Source organism: Ursus americanus, chromosome 7 (genome assembly GCF_024610735.1).
Source record: "Ursus americanus isolate L20-20 chromosome 7, mUrsAme1.1.p, whole genome shotgun sequence".
Taxonomy (NCBI): domain Eukaryota; kingdom Metazoa; phylum Chordata; class Mammalia; order Carnivora; family Ursidae; genus Ursus; species Ursus americanus.
Window position 1 is genome coordinate 66943691 of NC_142133.1, and position 24710 is coordinate 66968400.

General features: G+C 52.9%; 1 protein-coding gene across 3 annotated transcripts in view; it reads right to left on the reverse strand.

Annotated features, from left to right (window-relative positions):
* The window catches only part of EFR3B (EFR3 homolog B), an 87417-nt gene that overhangs the window by 6080 nt on the left and 56627 nt on the right, over positions 1–24710 (reverse strand). The window contains exons 5-21 of one of the 3 annotated variants that reach the window (XM_045809289.2): positions 23665–23786; positions 17326–17475; positions 15748–15882; positions 15218–15296; positions 14387–14492; positions 14002–14163; positions 13293–13404; positions 12838–12889; positions 10335–10507; positions 9734–9809; positions 8918–9079; positions 7580–7711; positions 6119–6186; positions 5303–5430; positions 4464–4555; positions 1502–1550; positions 300–406 (exon numbers count right to left, since the gene is read on the reverse strand). In XM_045809289.2, coding sequence (XP_045665245.1) covers positions 300–406; positions 1502–1550; positions 4464–4555; positions 5303–5430; positions 6119–6186; positions 7580–7711; positions 8918–9079; positions 9734–9809; positions 10335–10507; positions 12838–12889; positions 13293–13404; positions 14002–14163; positions 14387–14492; positions 15218–15296; positions 15748–15882; positions 17326–17475; positions 23665–23786 — 1905 coding nt within the window. Of the gene's footprint in view, positions 1–299; positions 407–1501; positions 1551–4463; positions 4556–5302; positions 5431–6118; positions 6187–7579; positions 7712–8917; positions 9080–9733; positions 9810–10334; positions 10508–12837; positions 12890–13292; positions 13405–14001; positions 14164–14386; positions 14523–15217; positions 15297–15747; positions 15883–17325; positions 17476–23664; positions 23787–24710 lie in introns of all 3 variants that reach the window. The other 2 variants (XM_045809288.2, XM_045809287.2) reach the window with 2 other exon arrangements.

Below are 24710 nucleotides of genomic sequence, written 5' to 3' on the forward strand. Positions count from 1 at the left end.
AGTGCCAGTTACATACTTGCTATTATAAGTACTACAGTTTGTCTGTTTGATGCGGAGTTCCTGAGGTCAGGACTTCCTCTTTACATGGAAATTACGAGATCTAAAGGAGTGTATGGTGAATAGCCAAGCCTTTTGGTTCTTGGGGGGAAACGATGTAGTGCCAGGGCATTGTTGGGGTCTAAATGCTAATTTCTGGGTGACGAAAGTGCCAAGATCTCCTAGAAACTCAGCCCTGCCCTGGACCCAAATCCAGCATCTGCTTGGTCCCCAAGGACTCACCCCTATTATGGCTCACTCACCCGGGCCCCGCAGTGTGCCGCAATCTCCTCGAAGGGTGCCTTCTGGAACTTCTCCACCACCTGTCGCCGCCGTTCACGCTCCTGTTCCTCGACTGCCACACTGTCCACTGCGGTACAGAGAGCTGGGTCAGCCCTGAGGTCCTGCCCCACTGATGTGCGGGCAAGGGCTGGAGGAGACGGAAGGATGGGTGGACCCCTCCAGGGCAGCACTGTCCATGAATGCGTTTTGGCCTCTGCTCTCTGCGGAAGAGCAGGGCATGGAGGGTGTGGTGCCATTACTTGGGCCCATGAAGGCTAGATCTATTCCTGAATTGGCCCGAGGCTCAGCCCCTTTGCTTGTGAAAGAGTTTGAGAACTAGTGAAGTGGACCCTTCAGCTGGGCTTTTAAAGCCCCGAGTGGCTGCATCACCACTAGGACTCTCAAAGGAAGTTCCTGGAACAGGAAGTACTCTGGCATTAATTTGGAAGGGATGTCAACAGTGGAAAAGCGAGATGGGTCCCAAAAGCCAAGACAAGAGCTCGGCCCCTATGGCCCAACAGTCTGAGGTCGTCCAGTTTAAGGCTTCTACATATTCCTTTTAGTTTCCAAAATGAGTCAGCAAAAATAAAGAAGGTGGTGGGGGGGAGTGGTCAGATATGTTCACGTAAGAAGGCAGACCAGTATGTGCATTCAGAAGGAATGCTACCAGGGGCAGCCCAAATTAAAACAGTTTGGTATCTGAAAGTATAATTTATCATCAGTTATCAGAAAAATTCTCTTATTTGGATACTTCATTGCCCACTAATCCAGATAAAGGAGGTACTTCTGCATTTTAAAATCTGTTGCCAGTAACTATTAGTAGGGTTAATACGATGAATAGCATTCATCTTTCACTGGTCAACTTGTCTTTTGTATTACAATCCACCAAAAATTCGTCTAAGTATTTATACAGAATTGCTTTTTACCTAATTGGCTGTAACCCTCAATTGATTGCATTTAAAGGCATCTTGCTGTCGTCGAAGAAGGGTTGCCTGACACAGGATAGGCTGGCCAGTGCTGCGGACCCCGATCAGGAAAGAGAACTTTTCAAGGCAGCTCTGGCAGCGGTCAGGACTTTCAGGGAAGCTGCCCGCCTCCCCTCACCTCTGTGCTGAATCCCCCAGCAGGTTGCGCACACCCCTGCCCGCCCCCGCACCCAGCCGCGGCCTCCCCGCCAACTTACCGATGGCCTTCTTTAGGGTCTCATAGGTGATCTCCTCGGCAGGCACTCGCTGAGGGAGAAGGGACAGAAGTGCTCAGAAAGGTGGGGTGAGGGTGGGGGATGCGGCTCTGGCTTCCTCAGTTACCTGGCAGCCCCCTTGCTTCTCAGAAGAATGTCCCCATGGGCGGAAGCTCCCCCAGGACACCCACATTCTCACCAGGGTCTCTGAAGCTCCCCCAGCAGGTGGCAGGCACAGAGCTGCCCCCTGATGGAGGGCAGTGAGCTGGAGGGGGGAGGCCCAGTCCTCATCAGCGTGCGGAGAATCACCTGAAAGAGCTCGCGGCCCTCCCCGTCCCCCCACCCCAGCTTGTCCCATTAAGCCCTGTGGGAGCAAAACCCTGTGAAACTCAAAAAAACCTTCAGAGAATGTAACAGAAAATACTGGCAGCAAGAGGAAGCAGCTGGCAGGTACGTAAATTGTAAGAACTGAATAACATTTTTGAAGACTCAGGATATCAGATTATCCATCGAGGTGATTTGAGTATTGACTAAAGGTCAGACATGCTGAGGTTGGCTCAGGGACCTGGGCCACAGGATCTCAAGCCTCGCAGAGCCTATTAAAGGAGGTGGAAGATAATACATGCAAAGAAGGACCCCATGGACACACAGCCTCGGGCTGGAGGCTGAAAGCCGTGAAGACCTTGAGTTAAGTCCCAGGTGTTCCCCAGTAGCGTCTGAGCTCCCTGAGGCAGGTCCACGATTCATTCCTATCCCATCACTTAAAAATAGTATTAAGTGAAGCAGACACAGGAGAAAATGATTTCACTGATAGAAAGCTCAAGAAGTGACCTCGGTCAGGCTAGTGGCTCCCTTTGGGAAGGGGGTCTCTTGGGCAACAACAATGTTCTGTCCCCTGATCTGGGTGTGACTGCACAGATCCATTCCTTGAGTGAAAATTCACTGAGCTGTCCTTTTCTGATTTGTTTAGCATTCAGCAAAGGCTAGCGTGAGGAGGAGAGGCCAGAGAGGGAGCTATGGGATAGAGTCATGGACGAGATATGAAGTGAGCCCTGGGTATGGGCGGGACTCTCGGCTGGTCACGTGGTAGAGGTGGCACAGTCTGTTAGCGCGGGAATGACACGCAGAGAGAGCCGTGCTGAGCTGTCAGTCACTCCGAGGATTCAAACTCTGCACGTCCCTCCGTGCAGCCACTCAGCACAGGCCACCGTGTGAGGGGCTGGGGAACGGTGTCATGGCCCAGAGAGACAAGGAAGGTCACTGGTCAAGGGCTGGTAGAGAGAGGCTTGTGGAGGAAATGGGACGTGAGCTGAGCGTGGAAGGGTGGGTGGTTCATGGGTGCAAAGGTGCAGAGGGAGGGCCTCCCACGTGGGATTCCTAGCAAAGACCTGTAGCCGGACGAGGCCACCCCTGGGAGTCTGAGCACAGCAGCCACAAGGGCCCAGAGGCTGTCTGCCAGAGGGAAGAGGGAAATAACATGAGCCGGTCGGACCAGCCCAGACTAGAGATGGCTCTGAATGCCAGGCGCTGGGTTTGGGATTTGACCAAACCAGCATTTATTGATCAACTGCTATGAACCTGGCATTTAAGGCTACGGGGAGCCCCCGCAGGATTCTGGTAGTGCACGTCGGGCTGAGAGCGGAGAGAAGGGTAGCGTGGCTGAAGGGCACGGGGTGGAGGCCCCCACACCCTGCCTGTAGCTACTAGGCTCTCCCTGAGCTAGGTGGGGTCCCAGGAGGAAAAGGAACCCATTCTGGTGACCCACGGGACACGAGAGGAGGAGGCTCTGTACGTAGGCAAGCATTTCTCCTCCTTCTGCTTCAGTTTACTCATCAATTCCTGAGGGTCTCTTAACTCCTGCCAAGGGAGAATCACAGCTATGGGGGAAACAGCAGCCAATTCACGCGGCAGTCCTGACATGGTTCCCTGTCCTGCAGAGCTGGAAGGTCTTGGAGGACTCCTGGTTCGGCTTCATTCCACTCTTTCAATTAGCCTGGGTCAGAGCTTCCTTCCTTCCAGGGGAAGTTTCCAGACAAGTGTCTCAATGAGTGAAGAGTTGGGGAAGTGGCTAAGGGCACAGTTAGAGGGAGGCTTGGTCCCAACCCCAACGACTTCTCGTTCCAGTGCATCTGGGCAAAGGCTCAGGATTGAGGCTGTCCTCCACGACTACCCCAGCACCAATGGGCAGAAACTATCCCAGTCCCCCTCCCTGCCAGGGGCATCCTCCTCACTTCCTGCTGAAGCTTCCTCACGTGTCCATCAGTTCCCTTACTGGCGGGAGACCCCATTAAACACAAGTGTGCTGTATCTTAGGGCTTCACCTCCCTCACGACCCCTTCCTCTCCCTCTCTGCCTCCCCCCCATATCTCTTTTTCATTTGTAGGAGTAAGCTGAGTCTTTCCACTGTGATTCCTTCTTCTCTTACTCATGGGCACATCTGCTTTATTTTCTGAGGTAGAAGAAGTAATGGCAGGGGAGATATCCCCAGTTAATTTGAACAGAAATTAGATATTCACAGCCCCCAAGAGAAGATGGAAGAGAGATCGTTAAGCTGCAACTTTGTCTTTAAAAAAGCACCTCTATTGCTCTATCTGGAAGGAACACCGTGAAAGCTATTCTCACCCTCATCTCTTCTGTTAGGTCTTCCAATTTCCAACATGGAGCACATCTGCCTCCATTGGGAAAGGGAAATGACCACCAGCAAGCTTCTCGAGAGGGATTTGTATGACATCATCATGGGAGAGAGAGAGTGTGTGTGTGTGTAGTGCATATAATTTTCCCAGACGGAAATATCTATGATATATATGATTAGAGACGGTAAGAGATTGGGACATTTGAGAAATTTGCCTTCCATGCAGCTTTAAATGTGTTACGCGGTCAAGGGGGCCTGGAGCCTGGAGCACCTGACTGCAGGGAGCAAGAGCAGGTCCCCTCCCCTGGGGATGCAGGACAGCATGCCACTCACCTCCTCCTTCTCTGGGCTGTTCCTAGACTCCACCTCCACCTGCAGGGAAATGGTTTCTCCAATGCTCTTCCTCTTGGATAAGCGATCCTCATCTGGGAAAGGGAAGCCCAGAAGCTAGAGCTCCCAGGGCTCGGAGCGAGCCAGGCTCACACCTCTAGCACCATCTCCCAACGCCCCCCACCCCCCTTTGCCTGGCCCTCAAGCCTCTGAGGGCTCAGTCCACACGGAGGCTACAGCTGGTGTTTTGAAGGCTGCTGGCCTCCTCTGCCCACCGTCGGGTGGTGAGTTTTGCTGTTTAGGGCTAAGATTTTGAAATCAGTGATGAGCACAAAGAAGCTGCTCGTGACAGAAAGCACGTCTCGACTTGCACGAGTAGCTGTCACTTGCGGAGCATTTCCGGAAGTGCCTTTGGCTTTATTATTATCCTGTGTGCGTCTCCCGCCAGCCCTCTAAGGCAGGTGTTGCTAATCCCTATTCTATAGTCAAGGAAAATGAAACTCCAAGATGCCGGGAGACTGGTCTAAGAATTTTCGGGAACTAAACTTGGCAGAGAACTTGCACAGCCCACGTGTGCTCTGTCGGGCTCTGTGGGGCCTCTCCCGTCCACAGGCCAGCCTGTCTCAGGGGCCACTTTCTCCCAAGGATCCTGCCCTGAGGAGAAGAGGTGGGGGAATCAAGAGGCTCTCACCGTAGATTTCCACTGCGTTCGTCAGCTCTTGTGTGACACGCAAGGGACCAGGGCAGGCGACCGAAGGGCCCAAGAGTCCCTCACACTCAGGCCCTGTCCTGGTGAGGAAGCTCGGGAGGCAGGCTCGGAAGGGCTGGCACAGAGCGCCTACCTGTCAGCTGAGGGATGTAGGGGAGGCAGAGCCGGTCGGAATTGTAGCCGCTGCCCCCCAGGACTTCGCTGATCTTGCTCTGGCGGAAGAGGAACTCGATCACTACTCCGTCAAGATTTTGGGACAACCTGGAAGACACAGAAGGAAACGGGCAACTAGAGGGATTTCCTAATGCCTTTATGATGAGGAACACTCATACGAAATGACAGAGAAGCAGAAGGAAAAGAAAATCACCCACAGTCCCGCTTTCCAGAGACAACGTCCTTTTGCGCAGAATCCTTCGGTCACTTACAGCTATGCGCGTGTGCACGCACACGTCAGCCCACCCCCTGTTCTGCGGTTGATTTTATCTCCCGATTCCACGGTGCGTATTTCGCATGACCGCTGCTTCCAAACCGCGTGGTGGAAAGGCCATCGTTAATAAAGCTACCCCCTATTTTTGGACATTTTGTTTCTTCACAGTATTTTCCTTGGGTTCCTCTGAGGCTGACGTGACACAGACTGCAGTCTGAGGACGCCACCTGCATGGATCTGGTGTCCTGCAGGGACGACTTCTCCAGGATGCACGGCCCGTGGGCTTGGCCAAAGCTCCCCGAGTTTACGCCACATACGCTACAGCAAACACACTGACATGGCTCAAGGCGTGGATTATGGCCCCATGACGAAGGTCACACTTGACCCAGACGTCTGGGCCACAGGCAGGGTCCCTCTTCAGCCCTGGAGCCCATAAAGGCCTCGGCCCCTGGCTTCAGACTGCCCCACCGTCTCACTCTGCTGCCTTGGGTGTCCTTGACCACGTCCCAAGTGTGCTCTCACCTGGGCCTCTCCACAAACACATCCTCGGGGAGCATGTACGGAGCCTCCTTCTTCCTGGTCTCTATCACCTGGAGTTGGGAGGAACCACATAAGAGCTGGGGACGACAGGGAGGAGCCCTGAGCCGGCAAATGAGGGCGCTTCCTCCCCCCCCAGGCAGTTCCTTCCTCCCACAGACTCCTTGGCAGAGCCCCCCGCAGCTGGGCTTCTAAGGGAGAAACTCGGATCAACAGTGACCCTCACAGCAGCCTGAGAAGCCCAGGCAGACCGCTCAGGCCATCCCCGATGATGGCTACGCATCAAATGTCCTCCAAATGCAGGGGACTTAGCCCCCAGGAGACAGCAGTTTCTTGCTCCTGTGCCCTATTCCTATTTTCTATGTAAACAGGAAAAAGGGAGCATAGGTCACACCATTCCCCCAACCCAGGTGCATGGCAAAAACATCCTGATGGACAGCCACAGGTGGAGTTTCCCTCAGTACCCTTGGCAAATTTTTGACAGGAAAAGTGTAAGATGGTAAGACGGTGAGAGGTGGGAGGGTAGCTGGCATGCAAGTACGGGCAGGAGTGAGCGAGCCAGGCTGTGGCTACTGTCTGAATGGATGTCTGGGCATGGCCTTTTCTGCACCCCCTATTGGCCCATGCTGGGGGTCACAGTGACATGGCACCCTCCCGTGCCCCCCCCCCACCCCCAAGCCAGCTGAGACCGGAGGTTTCTTATTTTAGTTCATTTTGCTTGTGTATTTTAAAGTTAATCCTAGACATTATATCATTTCACCTATAAATACTTCAGTATGTTTTAAAACGTCTTTTGGGGACAACTGAGAACATCTGATTACAGACCGGGTATTAGATAACACCGAGGCATTATTGATAACTTGATTAGGTATGTTAATAGCACGGTGATTATGTAGGAAGGTGTCCATATTTTTTATACACAACACTGATATCTATAGGGGTAAAATGACAGGATAGCTGAGATCTGCTTTGACATAAGAAAAAGAGAAAACGAGATAAAGCAAATGTGGGAAAACCTTCCCAACTGTTTCATCTGCATGATCGATATATGATGTCCACTGTTCTCCTCACACTGCTTTGGTGATATTCGAAAACTTTCATAAAAAAAACTTAAAAAAAAAAGTGGTGTTAGTCCCAAATGACATGAGAGGCGTGTGTGGCTGGGGTTCTGGAAGCAGGGGTGGCACAGGGGGCAGGGAGTAGAGGCAGGCAGGTCGCAGATGAGGAAGGGGTCCAGGTCCTGCCCGTGGCCGACCCCACCATGCTCTGCGGTGTCCTACAGGAGGAAATGCTGCCTCTAGTAAGTTCCCACTGTCCCTAGCTGTTCTGTCAACCCTTCCTCAATGCCCGGACTAAGCACGGGGCCCACGCAATGAAGGACAAGTTGTTCTGGGGAAACCCAAAGCCGAGGGCCCCCCGCGCTCTCCGTGGGGTGAGGACACCAACCTCGCGGACGTGCTGGCAGAAGGCAGGGACGGCGGTGAGCTGGCTGATGAGGTTCAGGTAGGCCGCGCCCAGCGCGTACAGGGCGCAGCGGTTGTACACGGGCAGGTTCTCCTCGTTGACCTGGGCCACGTCCTGTGGCAACACAGAGGGGCCTTGGAGTTTTTCAACTGACAAATTATACGGGTGCCCCAACGTCTGTCCCACCTCTCCCAACCTTCTTTAGAGAGGGCCCATCTCTCTAGACTAAGCCTTTTTCAGCATTTGTCCCATAATTTCTTGGGAGACAGAAGTCATCCTTGGAAAAGCGGAAATGAATCATCCCGAGAACAAGCCAAGAGCTGGGAGCTCATAAGTACTTGAGTAGAGGGGGATGACCTCATGCTTCACTTTGCAGTTCCAGCTTTGGTGACCTTGACCGTCCAATCCCTCATCATTAATCCTACCTCTAGGATGCTGTGTCCTTGAATATAGGCCTTGAATGATTCTTGGGGGATTGGACTGGTTTGTTAACTGGGTCCATATGCTAAGTTAAAAGAGTTGCGACAGTTACTAGGGATGGGGACACAGAGGAGTCTCAAATTCTAGGGTGAAGACAATCATAGCAGCTGAGTTGGCCTGGCAGGAGTTAGCACTGGTGGCCTAAGATTCTCCACCACTGATTTCCCAGGTTTGCCATCATTCCTGCTCCTAGGTAGGATCTGATGCCACCTGGCTTCAGGACCCTGGAGACCCTGGTCTTTTGAGGTCTGAAGAATCCACCCCAAACCCTGCATCCTTGAGTACACTTCCACCCAGAAGGACTCGGGAAGTCTGAAGCCCTATCTAGTGAACACTGGCTATGGAAAGGTCATGAGGGAGGTTTGTTGAACCTCCAGGTCCCCACGCGTGGGGGTAGAACTGGGAATATGTATTTTTCATTAAGCGCAGGGGGTAATTCTGAAGCACAGCCAGGCTTGGGAACCAGATGATCTTTAGACAAAGTGTGTTTTGGGATCATTCAGGCTTTATGAGCACCCTCTTGGTATTCCTTGGAGTCTCATTCAGACCTTGTTAAGACTTGAAATACTAGGGACTAAAGGGTGTTTTTGAAAGATCTTGTTCCCTGGGTCTCCTTTAGCCTGAGGATGGGCTAAAGCCATGAGTGAGGCATTCTTGGGCGGTTCCCCAAACAGAACCATGGCCTGTGGTCCCTGGAGGAATGGGGAGCAAAGGGTGCAGTATTCCCGGGCTCGGGGACAGGTGTTGAGTAGCCGCTCGTCGGTGGTCTCATTAGTGCTTGGCGCACCCGGTCCCCTGGCCCGATCCCACCCACCACGTGCTGCCCACACCCGGTCCCACCTGCACAGCCAGCACCAGACGGATGAGGTCCACCACCACCTCCTCATTGGCCAGCTCGATGCTGATGAGCGCCAGCAAGCCATAGACCGCCTCATAGTGCTTCTGTATGTTCGTCTCCTCCTTACAGCTCAGGTAGATGTGTCTGTAGAGCTGCTGGGAGTGCTGGGCGTGGGGAGAGGGTGGGGGCAAGGCCACATGGGCAGGTGGAGGCGGGAGGGGCAAAGAGAATGTGAGGAAGACCAATCGCAGGCGGTGGGACAGCTGTGTGTAACCCATCTCCACCCTCAGGGAGAGGATGCCTTCTCTCTCTCTCTCTCTCTCTCTCTCTTTTTTTAAAGTTTCACGTATTTAAGTAATCTCTGTACCCAACATGGAGCTCAAACTCATGACCCCGAGATCCAGAGTCAGCATGCTGTTCTGACTGAGCCAGCCAGGTGCCCCAGGGAGAGGATGCCTTTAAAGCAGACCCCAGTGGAAGCAGATGTGCAGGACACATTTAGGGAAGGAGGGGCGCAGTGAAATCAGCAACAGAAGCTGCTGCCTAAACCCAGCTGTGTTTGGGAGAACACAGCCTGCAGCCCAGCCTGCGCTGAGATTACCAGCAGTGTTCCTGACTCTGGCCGCCATATTGGGTGTGACCCTAGGGGCTTGGCCCACCCTGAAGTGGTCAGCTGGTCATCCTAACTACGCATGCTCAGAGAGGGAGAGAGCAGGCTTGGGGCCAGGGGTCAGTCCTGACTTGGAGGCTGGGAGGTGGGCGTCCACAGAGCCTGGCCCACCTGGGGTTCACTGAGGCTTAAGGTCACACTGGCTAACCTTCTTCATGAAGACGGTGTCCTGTCGGGAGCACTTGTCCACTTTCAGCTTCAGGACAGAGATGTCACTGAGGGTACTGGGAAGGGACACAAGGGGCCACCTTAGCCCTGTGCAAGGCCAGTCAGAGCTCATGTGGTGTTACTGGGCTTTATCCCAAGGTTGTTAGTTGTGTCCCAGCACCCCTGCCCCCCACCCCGTGCACTGGTTCTTAGCCCAATCTCCACTTCCTCAAGTTCTCAAACCTTCTGTCCTGCCCACTTTTTTCTTGTTCCTTTTTCTTAAATACTAATTCAGATTATTCTCTTCCTCCCATCCCCTCCCCCCCAAGTCTTTACTGATAAACCTGCATCCCCTTCTTTCCTCCCCACCCGCTAACTCCCTTTAGTATCTGCTCTTCATCTCCCCCATCTCCAATCCATGGCTCCCTGGAAAAAGTGCCCTTCCATCTCGCCTGCCCCCATAGGACCCCAGGGTCAATGTCCGTGATCAGCTCCTGGTAGTTCCCACTGAAGAAGGGAACTGTCCTCTCACCTGGGTGTGAGACCTATCAGGAGTCTTCTCCCCCATCACACACCAACTGGAGGGGAGACCCCAAGTTCACCTGATGGTAGAGAACTTGTGGCGGTTGCCATGACGATCGATGAAACTGATGAGAATCTCTAGAACGAAGAGGCGGATCTCTGCGTCCTCCATGAGGGCGGTGGAGAGAAGGCGGTCCAGGAAGTTGCTGGGCAGGGCTGACATCATGTTGTTGCACTGGAAACCTGTGGATACCTGCGAGGGAGCCCAGCATGGCGGAGCTTAGGAAGCCTGGCGCACTCAGTGCAGTGAGCAGATGGACAGCAGCCGGCGGACCTGGGGTCTAACGCACCCAGCCTCTCTCGACATCTCCCAGCCCGGCTCCCTTGTCCTCCACCCCAGGCCCTGGATGCCTGAGGCAGCTTTTTTGAACATGCCAACAACCACCTGGACAAGTTTTTGGTTGTTAAAAGCAAGCGAGGGGTAAGCACAAGAGGGGAGCAGGAGTCAGGGAGCCTCTGAACCAAATGTTGCAGCCACAGGTGGAACAATGTTCCAGGACACAGCTGACGGACACGCACCACGAGCACAACACTGCAGTACGGGCACGGACAGTCACACAGACACGGAGAGACAGCGGGAGAGCTTAGAGCCGGGCTGAGGGACCACGACCCACACACACGCAACAACCATTTCTGACATCTCTTCTAGGTGCTCATACAGGGGGGTCTTCAGATTAAAGCCAGTGGGCGTCAGGAGACACATCATCCTTGACGTTGTCAAAACATTCAAAAGCAGCCAAACCACCCCAATGTTTAGCAATGGCCACAGTAGCCAAACTATGGAAAGAGCCCAGATGTCCCCTGACAGATGAATGGATAAAGAAGATATGGTAGCTGTATACAATGGAATACGACTCAGCAATCAAAAAAAATCTTGCCATTTGCAACAACATGGATGCAACTAGAGGGTATTACACTAAGCAAAGTAAGTCAATCAGAGAAAGACAATTATCATATGATCTCACTCATATGTGGAATGTAAGAAACAAAGCCCAGGATCATAAGGGAAGAGAGGGAAAAATAAAACAAGACAAAATCAGAGAGGGAGACAAACCATAAGAGACTTATCTTAATCATAGGAAACAAACTGAGGGTTGCTGGAGGGGAGGGGGCTGCGGGGAATGGGTAACTGGTGGTGGACATTAAGGACGGCACGTGATGTAATGAGCACTGGCTGTTATATAAGCCTGATGAACCACTGAACTCTACCTCTGAACTAATAATACATTAGTTACATTATATGTTAATATAATACATTATATGTTAATTAATCGAATTTAAATAAAAAAATAAAACCCCCCAAAAAACAAAAGCAGCAAAACAATATTTACTGTTTAGTTCAAATTGCAAAACAAAAATGCCTTTGATGATTCAGCAGGCCCTGGGGGATCTAGCAAAGCTTGGTGGCATCAATAGTAAACATCAGCTGAAGGGGGATGTGAGTGCACCCCAAACTATCACCTTGATAAGGAGCTGGGTACAGTGAGGGTAACCTTAGCAGAAATGGCAGGAGTACAGAGACCAGGGAGGTCACAGATGTGGGCAGTGCCAGCATGAAAAGCCTTTATAAAAACACAGTGACATGAACGGTGTGGGCTCGGGAGAGGGAAGGCAAGGGGTGGATGGTAACGAGTGGGGTGTGCAGATCAGCATGGCTGGAACAGAGTCTGCGGGGCTGAGGGCTGAGATGGGGGGTTAGGGAGGGAAGGGGACCTGGGGATCTCCCACTGTTAGAGAAGTTTGAAATCTGCAGGCACATCAATTGTACACTGACACCTACTATTTGAAAAGGAGCAACATGTGGGGAGCAGCATTTCTAGAAAATTCTTCTTGTGGTTGTATGTATGATTGGTGAGGACAGATGGGGATAAGGGCAACCATGAGGAGAATCTAGTCGTGAGATGTCTAGAGCTTAGGCAGGGCTGTGCGTAAGAATCCCTGGGGAGCCCGTTACAAATAGATTCCAGGACGCTACTCAGACCGACGGCTCCAAATCTCTAGGGAGTCCATATATATTTTAACAAGTTGGTCATGAGATGGCATTTGAGGATAATGAATCTGGACTCCATTGATGGCTGCAAAGATGTAAAGAAGAGGGATGTAAAACACTGATGAAGGGAGAGATAGAGGCTGGGGGACTGAGGTGGGCACGAGTGCTGAGGGGGAACAGGTGGAATGGACGTAGGGAGGTACTTGGAAGGGGAAAAAAAAGGCAGGAATCAAAGATGGCATCCCAATTCAGAGATAATGTTTGAGTGACAAGGCTACCCAGTAGCTGATAAGGAACCTTTGTGAAAATTAGGAACAGTGCCCTGCCTGCTCTGGATGATCCAGCTCTGTGGATGCCCAGACTGCTAGTGAGTGTAACACAGGCTGGATTTCAGCCCCCTATTCACCCTTCAGGCCGGGCATATTTGTACAGTATGCAACCTGCACAACTGTATGTGGTAGCCTTCTCTTGGTCCCTTGGAAGGAGCTGCCTCCTGTAGAGGCAGAGCAGGAATGGGGACAGGAGAGGCTCACCTGAAGGAGGGATTTCAGCAGCATAATCTGGGTCAGCCGGTTCCTGTTCTCTCTGTAGACCAGAGACACAAATACTCACCAGGATGGTGATGTGGGCAGAGACCCCACACTTGCCTGCCCAGCTCCCCTTGTGTTTAGATTCTCCATGAGGCTTGTTACCCAGGACAGCTGACTTCCAGAGCCAGGAAGCAGACCAGAGAATGAATGGCTTGACCAGAGAATGAATGGCTTGCCCCAAAGGTGGGCAGTAGTTATTGGTGGGGCAGTCTGAGGAATTGTGGGATCCAAGGGGGCCCACTAAAGGCTGCTGAGGGACTTGAGAGTAGAAGAGAAGTGAGGGCAGGACCAGGAAAGTTAAAGTGGAGAAAGGAGTCCGTGAGAAAACACGGGAAGGGAAGCTGGGCTGGAATAGTCGGCCAATAGAGGAAAAAGGGAAGCAAGGCTGGTGGGCTTACCCTGTCCTCCCTGTCTCCATGGGATGATGCAGGGAAGGCAGTGGGACCTTGCTCATGATGAAGAGGATCACCTCTGAGCGCTGGTAAGTGGGCAACGTGCTGGCAAAGGAGCCTGCAGGAAAGAGATGGGGGACAGGGTTGGCTCAGGTGAGGCCGCCAGCTGCCGGGGTCTCCGCCCGGCCTCTCAACTGAGCAAACTACTGCCCGGAGTGCGGGCTGCGTCTCCAGGGAGACAATTAAGACGCAGAGGAGAAACCTAGACGACGCCAGAGGATTCTTCCCGCTCCGGTGGCTTCACTTGTCATTCCCCAGGCTGTGGTTAGCGTCTCTGGGAAGGAGAGGGGAGCGCCAGGGGTGCGAAGCCAGGAAGGCTCTGAAGGGATGATGAGCTCTGCAGACTGGAGAGGTGGCGGTCCGGTTCTCCCCGTCTGCATCCCGGTGCGCATCCCCGGGGGCATCCACGGCCTTCTCCCTTTCCTTCCTCCGGCCAGGCCAGTCCGAGAGCTGCGCACGCCGTAGACGGACTCCATTTCCTCCAACGTCCGCAAGTAACACAGTTTGAGCGGATGACAGCGCCAGGGCGCTGTCCTGGTGGAAGCCGCCCCCTGCCCCACCGAACCCGGATGGGGCCTGCCGCGCCCGGCCCCGCCCACCCTGTCCCCGCCCCACCACCGGGCCCCGCCCACCAGGGCCCCGCCCCGGGTCCCACCTATGGTCTTGATGACAGCCTCCTGGAACATGCGCTCTTCGTGCTCCTTGATGATCTTGGTGCCCAGGCTGATGGCCCCGTCGTAGCTCCCGGTCAGGGCGTAGTCAATGCTGAGCCGCAGCTGCCTCAGCAGAGTGTTGAACATCTCCAGCACCGTAGGCCCTGAGCGCAACGGGGGTGGGGGGTGGCGTGGGGGGAGACCCGAAATCCAGGGCTGGCATCCCCGCTCATTCTTCCCTGTCTTGCATTCCAGCCAGGGGTTTCCTCTGTCCCCTCCCTGCACTCCCTTGCCCTTTTCTGGAAGGGGAGGCAGCCTCCTGCCGAGGGCATCACTTTGTCCTTAGAGGCTTCCCGGCCCTCACGCTGTCGCTCAGGGCCTCCTTACCGACAGAGCCAGTGGCGGCGATGACGGCAGCTTCCGACAGGACCTCCACGATGCCCGCCCGCACCGTGGCCGCGCTGCGGCTGTTGGCATCCAGGTGGCTCAGGAGCTGCTGGATAACCAGGTGGGAGTGCTGCGGCTGGGGGGAGGAAGACGTGCTGGCCCCAAACAGCAACCCCCACACGGCCTCTGCGCCAGGGCAGCCCTCGACTGGGACCCAAAGGCCCGCGGGGACAAAAGTGAGGTCCTGACGCCACGGGACACTGGAGGTGGTGCCCACGTATTCCGGTTCCTCAGTCCCTCCCTCTTGGTCCCACAGGAGCAGAGCCCCATTCCAGGGGCGACCTCGATTTCCAGAATTGTCCTGGGCCCTTCCACTTCAAATGGGTCAAAAGTCAATTTTGAAAATACTGTCTTTCTTTTCATGGTTCCTGGGTCCCAGGTCATACTGATAAGGGCCACAACAGGCCAGCCTGCACAAACTGTAGCTTGATTACACTGGGAGAGCCAGACATGGAGAGTCAGTGCTCAGGAGGCAATGTCACGGTGCTGTGGCAGCCAAGTGTGGTCTGTGGGCTCGTATTTTGCATGAGTTTTTCATTTACTTTTTCTAAGACATTTTTTTAATTGTATTTTATAATGTATTGATCTGTGCTGTATCAGAAATAAAACTAAAGCCTGCCCTTCCTCACAGCTAGCTGAAGCAGCACGTTGAGACACCTGGGGGCTTGGGAGAAGTCACAGAGGACAGCTGGCTTTTTCCTTTAGCACACTGGCCTGCTCCCAGAGGTGCCTTTGGCCAGGGGGACAAGCTGGACCGGGGAGCCACCATACCTGAATTGAGTACATGATGATTTTAAAGCAACGGATGGCGAACACCTTGGGCTCCCAAAGAGAGTGGTTATCCAGGTGGCTGTGAGGGAGAAAACACAGGGGGGTGGCTGTGAAAAGTGATGGCAGGGAGGAGAGACAAGCTTGGGGGCGGGGGGGGGGGGACCGCCTGAGAGACCCAGCCCCTGGCAGAGTTCCCAGGTGAGAAGGGCTTGTAGGTGGCGGTGAGGGACCCTGGGACAGTCCTGGCGCAGGAGCTGGGGGAAGCCAAGAACAGGTCTGTGGCAGTGGACTCAGGAGTGAAGCCAGGCACCTTCCTCCAGTTTTGGGGAAACTCCTACCAGCCCCTCTCCTCAACACTGCACTCGGCCACTGGCTTCTGCCAACACACAGGCACAGACAAGGGACCGTCTTGGGCACGGCACCATCCCCATAACACCTCTGTCCCCTCTCCCTGAGTCAGCAAGATGCCAGGACCTGAAACTGTTCTCTGAGGGCTGTGGCAGGTAGGGGCGTGGGCAGGGGGTACTCACATGAGAACAGGCTTGATGGCATTTTTGATGTTGCCAAAGGCGGCCCGGCCCAGCAGTTCCCGAAGGCACCTCTCGGCCAGTTCTGCTGGGTTCTCTTTCTCCTTCTCTGGTGCTTGGAGGGGCGACGGAGAGCGGCTGTGGGAACAAGCAGCATGTGGGTAAGGGATGGCCGGCAAAGCCAGAGTCAGTCTTTGTGCAGCCTGCGTTTTTGTTTTTTTTTTTTTTAAGATTTTATTTATTTATTAGAGAGCGAGCACAAGCAGGAGGAGTGGGAGAGGAAGAAGCAGACTCCCTGCGGAGCAGCGAGCTGGATGCCAGCTGGATCTCTGGACCCCGGGATCATGACCTGAGCCAAAGGCAGAAGCTTCACCAACTGAGCCACCCAGGCACTCCTGCAGTCTGCGTTTCTGCCCTGCAGCCTTGCACGCGGTGCACTAGGACAGGCAGGAATTTGACATGGGCTGCGCGAGATACTGTGGGAGCTATCGTGGCCATTAGAGATGAAACAGGATAAAGGAGCCCAGGGTAAAGGAAGATCATGGGCGAAGGGGTCAAATTCTCTTGCTGGAAATCCTTGAGGACATGCGCCCCCACAGGAAGGATAGACAGTCTGCACATCATGGGTTTGGGGAGGCAAGACCATCGTGTCTCCATGCCCCAAAGCCTGGGAAAGAAAAAGATGGGATGTGAAGAGAGGGAGGCCGAGTAATAGAGAAAACAAAAGAAAGCGGGAGAGAGGAGGGAGAGGAAAAAGAAAGGCATGGCGGTTGGCTCAGGTGTGACTCAGTGGTACCTAAGTCACAGGGGCTGGGCCTGGATCTGGACAGAAGGAGCCTCAGGTCTCTGGGGGCTGAGACCACCAGAGACCACCGGTGAAGCGGGCCGGTGAGGTGCAGTTCCAGGAATAGCCACCAGAGGGCACACCTACTTCCCCTGCCTGTCCCCAGCTTCACAGGCTCAACGGAGTCGGAGGGAGGGAGGAACCTGCTGTTCTCAAACAGCGTCTTGCACAGCCCAGGTGGATAGCAACACGAGCATCCCGTTTTACAGATGGGAAGAGCGAGGGGCAGGGACAGACCGAATCCCCTGTCTGAGGGCTCCCCAATTAAAACCCAGTACCTGCAACTTGTGTTCAGGGGCTGTTGGCCAGTCAAGCAGGTTTTAAGGGCCTGAAGGACCATTAGGAAGTGAGGGAGGAAGGGAAAGTCCTCAGTAACTGGAAGGCGCTTTAAAGCCTCCTTGGCCTGCTGCTTTCAGAGAGACAGAGGTAACCCGACTCTGGGTTCTTTGTGTTCTTACCAGCGCACACTTACCGTTAGGGAGCCCAGCCCGGTTACTGTCCTTCCTTCGTGAATGCAGACCTTAGGGGGTGCAGCAAGCTGGCAGAAGGCCAGACCCAAGGCTCCTAGGGAGCCGGCCTTGGACTCATTGCAGAACAAGCCACAAAAACCAAGATCCCTGGCCTTTTAGTTAGGCTTTACCCACCAGCCCAAGCCGTGCGGTTCCCAAGCAGATGGCCAAGGCAGCCTGGGAGGACCGTGCGTGTCTGCTGCCCGCGCTCCAGCCTCGCCTGCTTACCTCTCTGCCTCCTCTATGTGCTGCAGATTGAAAAGCAGCGACGGGACAATTTTGTCCATGTGCTGTGGGTCCCAGATATTGGCTTGCAATTCATCGTTCACCGTCTTCCTCACCACCCCCTGCAGACCTTTGATGCCTGACATTCTGATTCTGTAAGAAAAAAGGGCAACATGGAGCCATGCAATCCTCCAGCCCTGAGAAGCCCAGCTTCTGTTGCAAGGGGAGGAACACGGCGTAGGGACTGGGGATGCACGCGTCCATCCAAAGGCAGAACGGAGCCCACCTTCCCCTTCGTGTGACTCAGCCTCCTGGCCTCCTGGCTGGCTTCCCGTGTGGCTGGATGCGAGCCCAGGAAGCCATGACCTCCGGCCCATCCTAGAGATTGCCAGACTGCCCTTGCCCGGTACCACATGGGCTTCGTCCCTACACTGCCAGTTGCTCCAGGCTCCTCCTCTTTAGTACCCCACTGGGTTTGTTCCAGCTTGAGCCCAAGATGTAAGGGCTCAAAGTACTGCCAAGAACTGATGAAGCAGAATCCAGGGCTGTGAGCGAGTTACAGCGGGGAGGGGAGGAGGGGCTCTGGAAGGGTAGGCACAGAGCTGCCAGACTCAGCACAGAGAGGTCTCAGCTGCGGCTAAGCTGGCTGAGAAACCAAGAAATCGAGTGACAGTGCAGAGGAGGCCCCTTTCACCCCCCACCCCCAGTCCCACTGTGCTGACCCAGGGTCCCTGTGGGAGGGGTCTCTTTACTGGTGTGTAGTTCAGCGCCAAGTCTCTTTTGTTCTTTTTGTAATCAAACTTTTTATCTGATTATAAAATAATACATGCCAATTATAGAGAAGTATAAAGAAGATTTACCCCTATGATCACCATTCAAAGAGAACCATTACTGGCATTTTGGTGTCTTTCCTTTCTTCTGTGCATAATACATAACAGGATTAAGAACCTGTTCTGGCTTTGTCTCTCCATAGCATTTTCCTCTATCATTAACTCTTCGTAAACATGCATGATGTACTGTCATAAGAACTTTCTCAACTAGTGCCCTATTGGTCATTTCAGTTCTAAACTTTTTGCTATTGTAATAATGCCGCAATCGACATCACCAGATAAAATACTTCGTAACATTTCAAATCATGGCCATGAGGGGAGTTTACGAATCCAAAGGTAAGAAATGAGGGGCACCTGCGTGGCTCAGTCGGTTAAGCATCTGACTCTTGATTTTGGCTCAGTCGTGATCTCAGGGTCGTGAGATCGAGCCGCATGTTGGGCTGCACGCTCAGAGGGGAGTCTGCTTGAGATTCTCTCTCTCCCTCTCCCTCTGCCCCTCCCCCATGTGCTCTCTCTCTCTCTATAAAATAATAAGTAAATCTTAAAAAAACAAAACAAGTTGAGAAATGCAAGGCTCCCAGCACTGCCCGGTGCTCTCCCCGCCGTGGGGCACACATGCAGGAGAATGCCGTCCTCCCCGAGCTGCGAGCTGTGTCAGCACCGGGGGGGGGGGGGGGGGGGGCTCGCTGTCAATGCCTGTTCTAATCTACGCTCAGAAAAGGCCTCACATCTTGTAGCTATTTCAGTTCAGATTCTTTTAATGATTATTGGAGTTGAGCCATTCTGAGTGTTTAGTTGCCCTTTGTATTTTCAGCTTTAGTTTTAAGTGCGGTTACCAGGGTGCTCCCCGGGGCCTTACCTGGCGACCATAGCTGGCCCGAGAGCAGCAGGAAGCCCTGTCCCAGGACCCGTGAGGTCGGGACAAGGGGCAAGGATTCCTTGGGGAGCACTCAGCTGCTCTGATCCTGCCCCCTGGTCAACAACATAGCCACAGGCTATGCAGACTTATGAGTGAAATAACTGGAATATTATCCCACTCACTATTCTTACTCTTGGTTCTGGGTTAACGCACAGTAGAAATATATCCCAAGCAGGCTGGACTCCTCTGTCCCACCCAAGAGAGCCTGGCCAGCAAGAAACCAGGCCTGGTGGATGGGCCATTTCCTCCCCAGGCCTTCCTTATGTGTGAATGGGAATTAATTCAGTCTCCCCAGAATGCTTTCCACATACGTACACACTTCAGTCCACGACACCTGGAGCTGACGGACCCTTTCCAAATGAATTCCAAAAGACCAGGCCTGCAGAGAGGTCTGCTCCCCTTATGGCTTCTGGTCATGGGCTCACTGGAGGCCTACCCACAAGCCAGGGGCCTGGGAAGTGTCTGAACCCAAAAGGACCACACGCGCGCGCGCGCACACACACACACACACACTCACACACACACTTATTTACAAGACCCAAGGGTTGTTCTTGGAAAGGGGCTCTGGGCTCTGCTGAGGCTGTGAATGAACAACAGGGGGATCTCAGGGTAAAGGGGTGCAGGGAGGCTGTGGAAGAGAGAGAGAGAAAGAAAAAGGATGACTGATGCCAGAAACGCCTGTCACCCTGGCAGGCCTTCCTTTCAGGGTTGGCAAGTGCTGTCTGTGGGTGCTAATGGTCCTGCCCAGTTGCCAGGAGCAAACCTCAGCCACCCTCCTCCCGATGAGCCACACATCCCAGTGCTATCACAACACAGGGCTGACGACGTCTGCTTCTGTGCCTTCTTCCCCCACTGTGTACTGTGTGTGTGTATGACTGTGCATGTGCTGTTGTGTTTGTGTGATTCTGTGTGTGTGTGTGTGTGACTGTGCATGTGCTATTGTGTTTGTGTGATTCTGTGTGTGAGTGTGTGTGTGACTGCGCATGTGCTATTGTGTTTGTGTGATTCTGTGTGTGTGTGTGTGTGATTGTGCATGTGCTATTGTGTTTGTGTGATTCTGCATGTACGTGAGTGTGTGTGTGTGACTGTGCTATTGTGTTTGTGTGATTCTGCGTGTATGTGAGTGTGTGTGTGACTGCGCAAGTGCTATTGTGTTTGTGTGATTCTGTGTGTGTGTGTGTGTGTGTGTGTGACTGTGCTATTGTGTTTGTGTGATTCTGTGTGTGAGTGTGTGTGTGACTGTGCATGTGCTATTGTGTTTGTGTGATTCTGTGTGTATGTGTGTGTGACTGTGCATGTGCTATTGTGTTTGTGTGATTCTGCATGTATGTGAGTGTGTGTGTGTGACTGTGCTATTGTGTTTGTGTGATTCTGTGTGTATGTGTGACTGTGCAAGTGCTATTGTGTTTGTGTGATTCTGTGTGTATGTGTGACTGTGCATGTGCTATTGTGTTTGTGTGATTCTGTATGTGAGTGTGTGTGTGTGACTGTGCATGTGCTATTGTTTTTGTGTGAGTCTGTGTGTGAGTGTGTGTGTGTGTGACTGTGCTATTGTGTTTGTGTGATTCTGCGTGTATGTGAGTGTGTGTGTGACTGCGCATGTGCTATTGTGTTTGTGTGATTCTGTGTGTGTGTGTGTGTGTGACTGTGCATGTGCTATTGTGTTTGTGTGATTCTGTGTGTGAGTGTGTGTGTGACTGCGCATGTGCTATTGTGTCTGTGTGATTCTGTGTGTATGTGTGACTGTGCAAGTGCTATTGTGTTTGTGTGATTCTGTGTGTATGTGTGACTGCGCATGTGCTATTGTGTTTGTGTGATTCTGTGTGTATGTGTGACTGCGCATGTGCTATTGTGTTTGTGTGATTCTGTGTGTATGTGTGACTGTGCATGTGCTATTGTGTTTGTGCGATTCTGCATGTACGTGAGTGTGTGTGTGTGACTGTGCTATTGTTTGTGTGATTCTGCATGTATGTGAGTGTGTGTGTGACTGTGCAAGTGCTATTGTGTTTGTGTGATTCTGTGTGTGAGTGTGTGTGTGTGACTGTGCATGTGCTATTGTTTTTGTGTGAGTCTGTGTGTGAGTGTGTGTGTGTGACTGTGCTATTGTGTTTGTGTGATTCTGCGTGTATGTGAGTGTGTGTGTGACTGCGCAAGTGCTATTGTGTTTGTGTGATTCTGTGTGTGTGTGTGTGTGACTGTGCTATTGTGTTTGTGTGATTCTGTGTGTGAGTGTGTGTGTGACTGTGCATGTGCTATTGTGTTTGTGTGATTCTGTGTGTGTGTATGTGACTGTGCTATTGTGTTTGTGTGATTCAGCGTGTATGTGAGTGTGTGTGTGACTGCGCAAGTGCTATTGTGTTTGTGTGATTCTGTGTGTGTGTGTGTGACTGTGCATGTGCTATTGTGTGTGTGATTCTGCATGTATGTGAGTGTGTGTGTGTGACTGTGCTATTGTGTTTGTGTGATTCTGCGTGTATGTGAGTGTGTGTGTGTGTGTGTGTGTGTGTGTATGTGTCGTGGCACAAAGGGGTGTTCTCTCTGCTCCCCCTTCTGAAAGCTCGGAGCTGCCTGAGTGACCAGTGCCCGTTCCAGCCACACCTGGCTCTCGTCCTGCACCTTCCCCAGCACCTGCTCCCAGACACGCCCCAACTGTTCCAGCCCCTTCTGTCTCTTTGTAGCCCATCTGCGGTGTGGTGGCTACAGCTGGGCCAATGCTGGGGAGAAGACAAGGGGCTCCTTCCTCCAGGGGCCCCCACTGTGCGTCGGAGGCACTGGGGTAGCACCCTTCCAGAGTCTATGATTATTTTAAGAGATGGGGGCCTGGGGAGGCTGGGATACTGCCAACCACTCCCAGGGTGACCTGCCCTGGAGGCGTTCCACAGGCTCACAGCTTTGGGAATCGGCTCCCTGTGGGATGGAGGGGTTCACTTCCCGTTCCTCCATCCCAGACCATCAGCTGTGGCAACAAGCTGTTGTTTGGGACACACAGAGCTCCCTGACCCCGCTGTTGCACAAAACGTGGCACTCAGGGCCCCTCCAAGGTACTGGTGTGACGAAGGAAAAAGCCAGCGGCTGAGTTCTGGAACAAACCACTGGAGAATTGGGCTGCTGTGGGCATACTGGTGTCAACGTCAGCCCCCCTGCCTCCTCACTCTGACTCCTCCTGCCCTCTCCCTTCTCTTCCCTTCTCCTTCCTTCTTTGTCTCCTTTGAACATATTCTCCGGTTTCATATAGCCTCCCCCCTGCCATGGGCAGAGGCCCACTTCCAATCGTTTCGCACCATATCATTCCACGGCAAGACTTAGCGCAAAACACCGATTCACCACTTCCTCGCCTGGGCACCACGCCGTCGGGCCGATGCTGTGCGAGCTGCCTTATCCACTGCCGGCATACATTCACGTAAAAGTCTTTGTGATTGCATTTGAGAATTTTTCTTTCTATGTTGTTAAGTGTGTTTCTGTGAGTTAAAGAACTTGGTAAGTTTGAGTCTGTGACTGTAAAGGCGTATTCTGTAATTCAAGACGTTTATCCAAAAGCATTCATTCTTGGCACCCGGCTGGCTCGGTTTCTAGAGCGTTCGACCCGTGATCTCGGGGTTGTGAGTTCGAGCCCCATGTGAGGCACAGAGACGATAAAAGAAATAAAATCTTAAAAAAAAATAAAGAAAGCATTCATTCACTCACTCATTCATTCATTCATTCATTCAACAACTGTTTCTCGAGCGCCGACTGGTCCCCAGGCAGCGGCGCGGCACCTGACAGGCAGCAGTGAACAAAACGATGACTCTGGCCTCCCAGAGGTTACATTCTGCTGGTGGGACAGGCAATGAGTAAGAGACAATAAGCAAGTTATGGAACGTGTCTGAAGGGGATTGTGCTATGGGGGGAAAGCGGAGTGGGGTGAGGAAGAAGAGAAGTGAGTGTGTGGGATGTTCAAGAGAAGGTGTGTTGGCCAGCGGTTATTTGAGCAAGGGCTTGTAGGGGGAGAGCAAGTGAGCTAGACAGATCTACAGAGGAAGCATTCCAGGCACAGGAACAGCCTGTGCAAAGGCCCTGTGGCAGGAATGTTCTTGGTGTGTTTGTGGGGCAATGAGGAGGTCTCTGTGGCTGGAGGAGAATAAATCGAGGGTTAGTGGAGGAGACAAAGTCAGGATGCCAGCAGAGATCAGCCAATGTGAAGACACTGGCTTTTTATCAGCAGGTCTATATTGTGATGAATAGTGGTGAGTGAGTGTGTTTCTGGGGGTGTATAAATGCATGTACTCCCGAACAAAAAAGCAGGTATGTGCACGTGTGTATATGTCTGCTGTCGCTGGCTCTCAAATGGTTCCCAGAACCATTACCTTCCATCTGCTCCTATTTTGTGCCCCAGAAGATTCTCCTCTGAAAGCACATGCTGGGAGCCCAGCTCTGCCCACTTGCCCCCCTAAGTCCTGCCAGGTGTTCCTTTCCTTCCCAGTGACGTCAGAGCGTGACTCAGAGCAGAGGTAAACGCTGATGAGGTCAGACAATTCACTCTGGGCTAGGAACTCCGTAAGACCCATTGATGCTGTTGCCATTAGCTGAGTGGGCCTCCTGGCCTCCCCCACTTACTTGGTCTTGATTTCCATGTCATCGTGGCTGGAGTGGCACATTTCACTGAAGCGGGACACAAAGAAGTCATAGCTCCGGTGATAGGATGGGGTGTCCTCTTCGATGTTGGCAAACTTCACAAACTGCCCGGGAGAGGAGAGAGAAATACTGGTGAGAGGTGACCCACTGCGCTCCTCACCTGTGGGCTCAGAGCTCTGGGACTTGCCATCCTGAGGCCCCCTGCCCTAGTAAAGCCACGGGACATACACACCCGGGAGCTGTGCATTCCAGGACTTGGCTCTGGTCTGCTTCCCACAGCACACCCGGTCTCCACGCCTCCGTGGGTTCCAAGTCCTGCTCGCCCTTCCTGCCCACACTGCATGACTGGACCCCCATGGCCCTTTTCAGCCCTTCCCTGCTGAGGTGAGCAGAGGATGGGACAGGTGAGGACATGAAGGCGACTCCCTTAAGCTCCTGCCCCCTTCCACGTCCAGAGCTGCCCCAAACACACAGAGGCGGGAGGCAGTAGGGATAGGCTGAAACAGCCAAAGCCAACATTGAACTGTACCTCAACACTTCAGAATGAATTTCGGGAAACAAGAGCCAATCTGAAATTTGATTTAAAAAAGTAATTCCATTTTATTGCTTAAAATTATTTATTAATTAATTTATTTTTAAAGATTTTATTTATTTATTTGAGAGAGAGAGAGAACAGGAGCGTGGGTGGGGAGGGACAGAGGGAGAGGGAAAAGCAGACTCCCCACTGAGTGGGCTCGATCCTAGGACCCCCAACTGAGCACCGGCGGTGCCCCTATTGTTTAAAATTTGAGCACATTTTTATTTTTTTTATTTTTATTTTTTAAAGATTTTATTAATTTATTTGACAGAGATAGAGACAGCCAGCGAGAGAGGGAACACAAGCAGGGGGAGTGAGAGAGGAAGAAGCAGGCTCATAGCGGAGGAGCCTGACGTGGGGCTCGATCCCACAACGCCGGGATCACGCCCTGAGCCAAAGGCGGACGCTTAACCGCTGTGCCACCCAGGCGCCCCTGAGCACATTTTTAGTT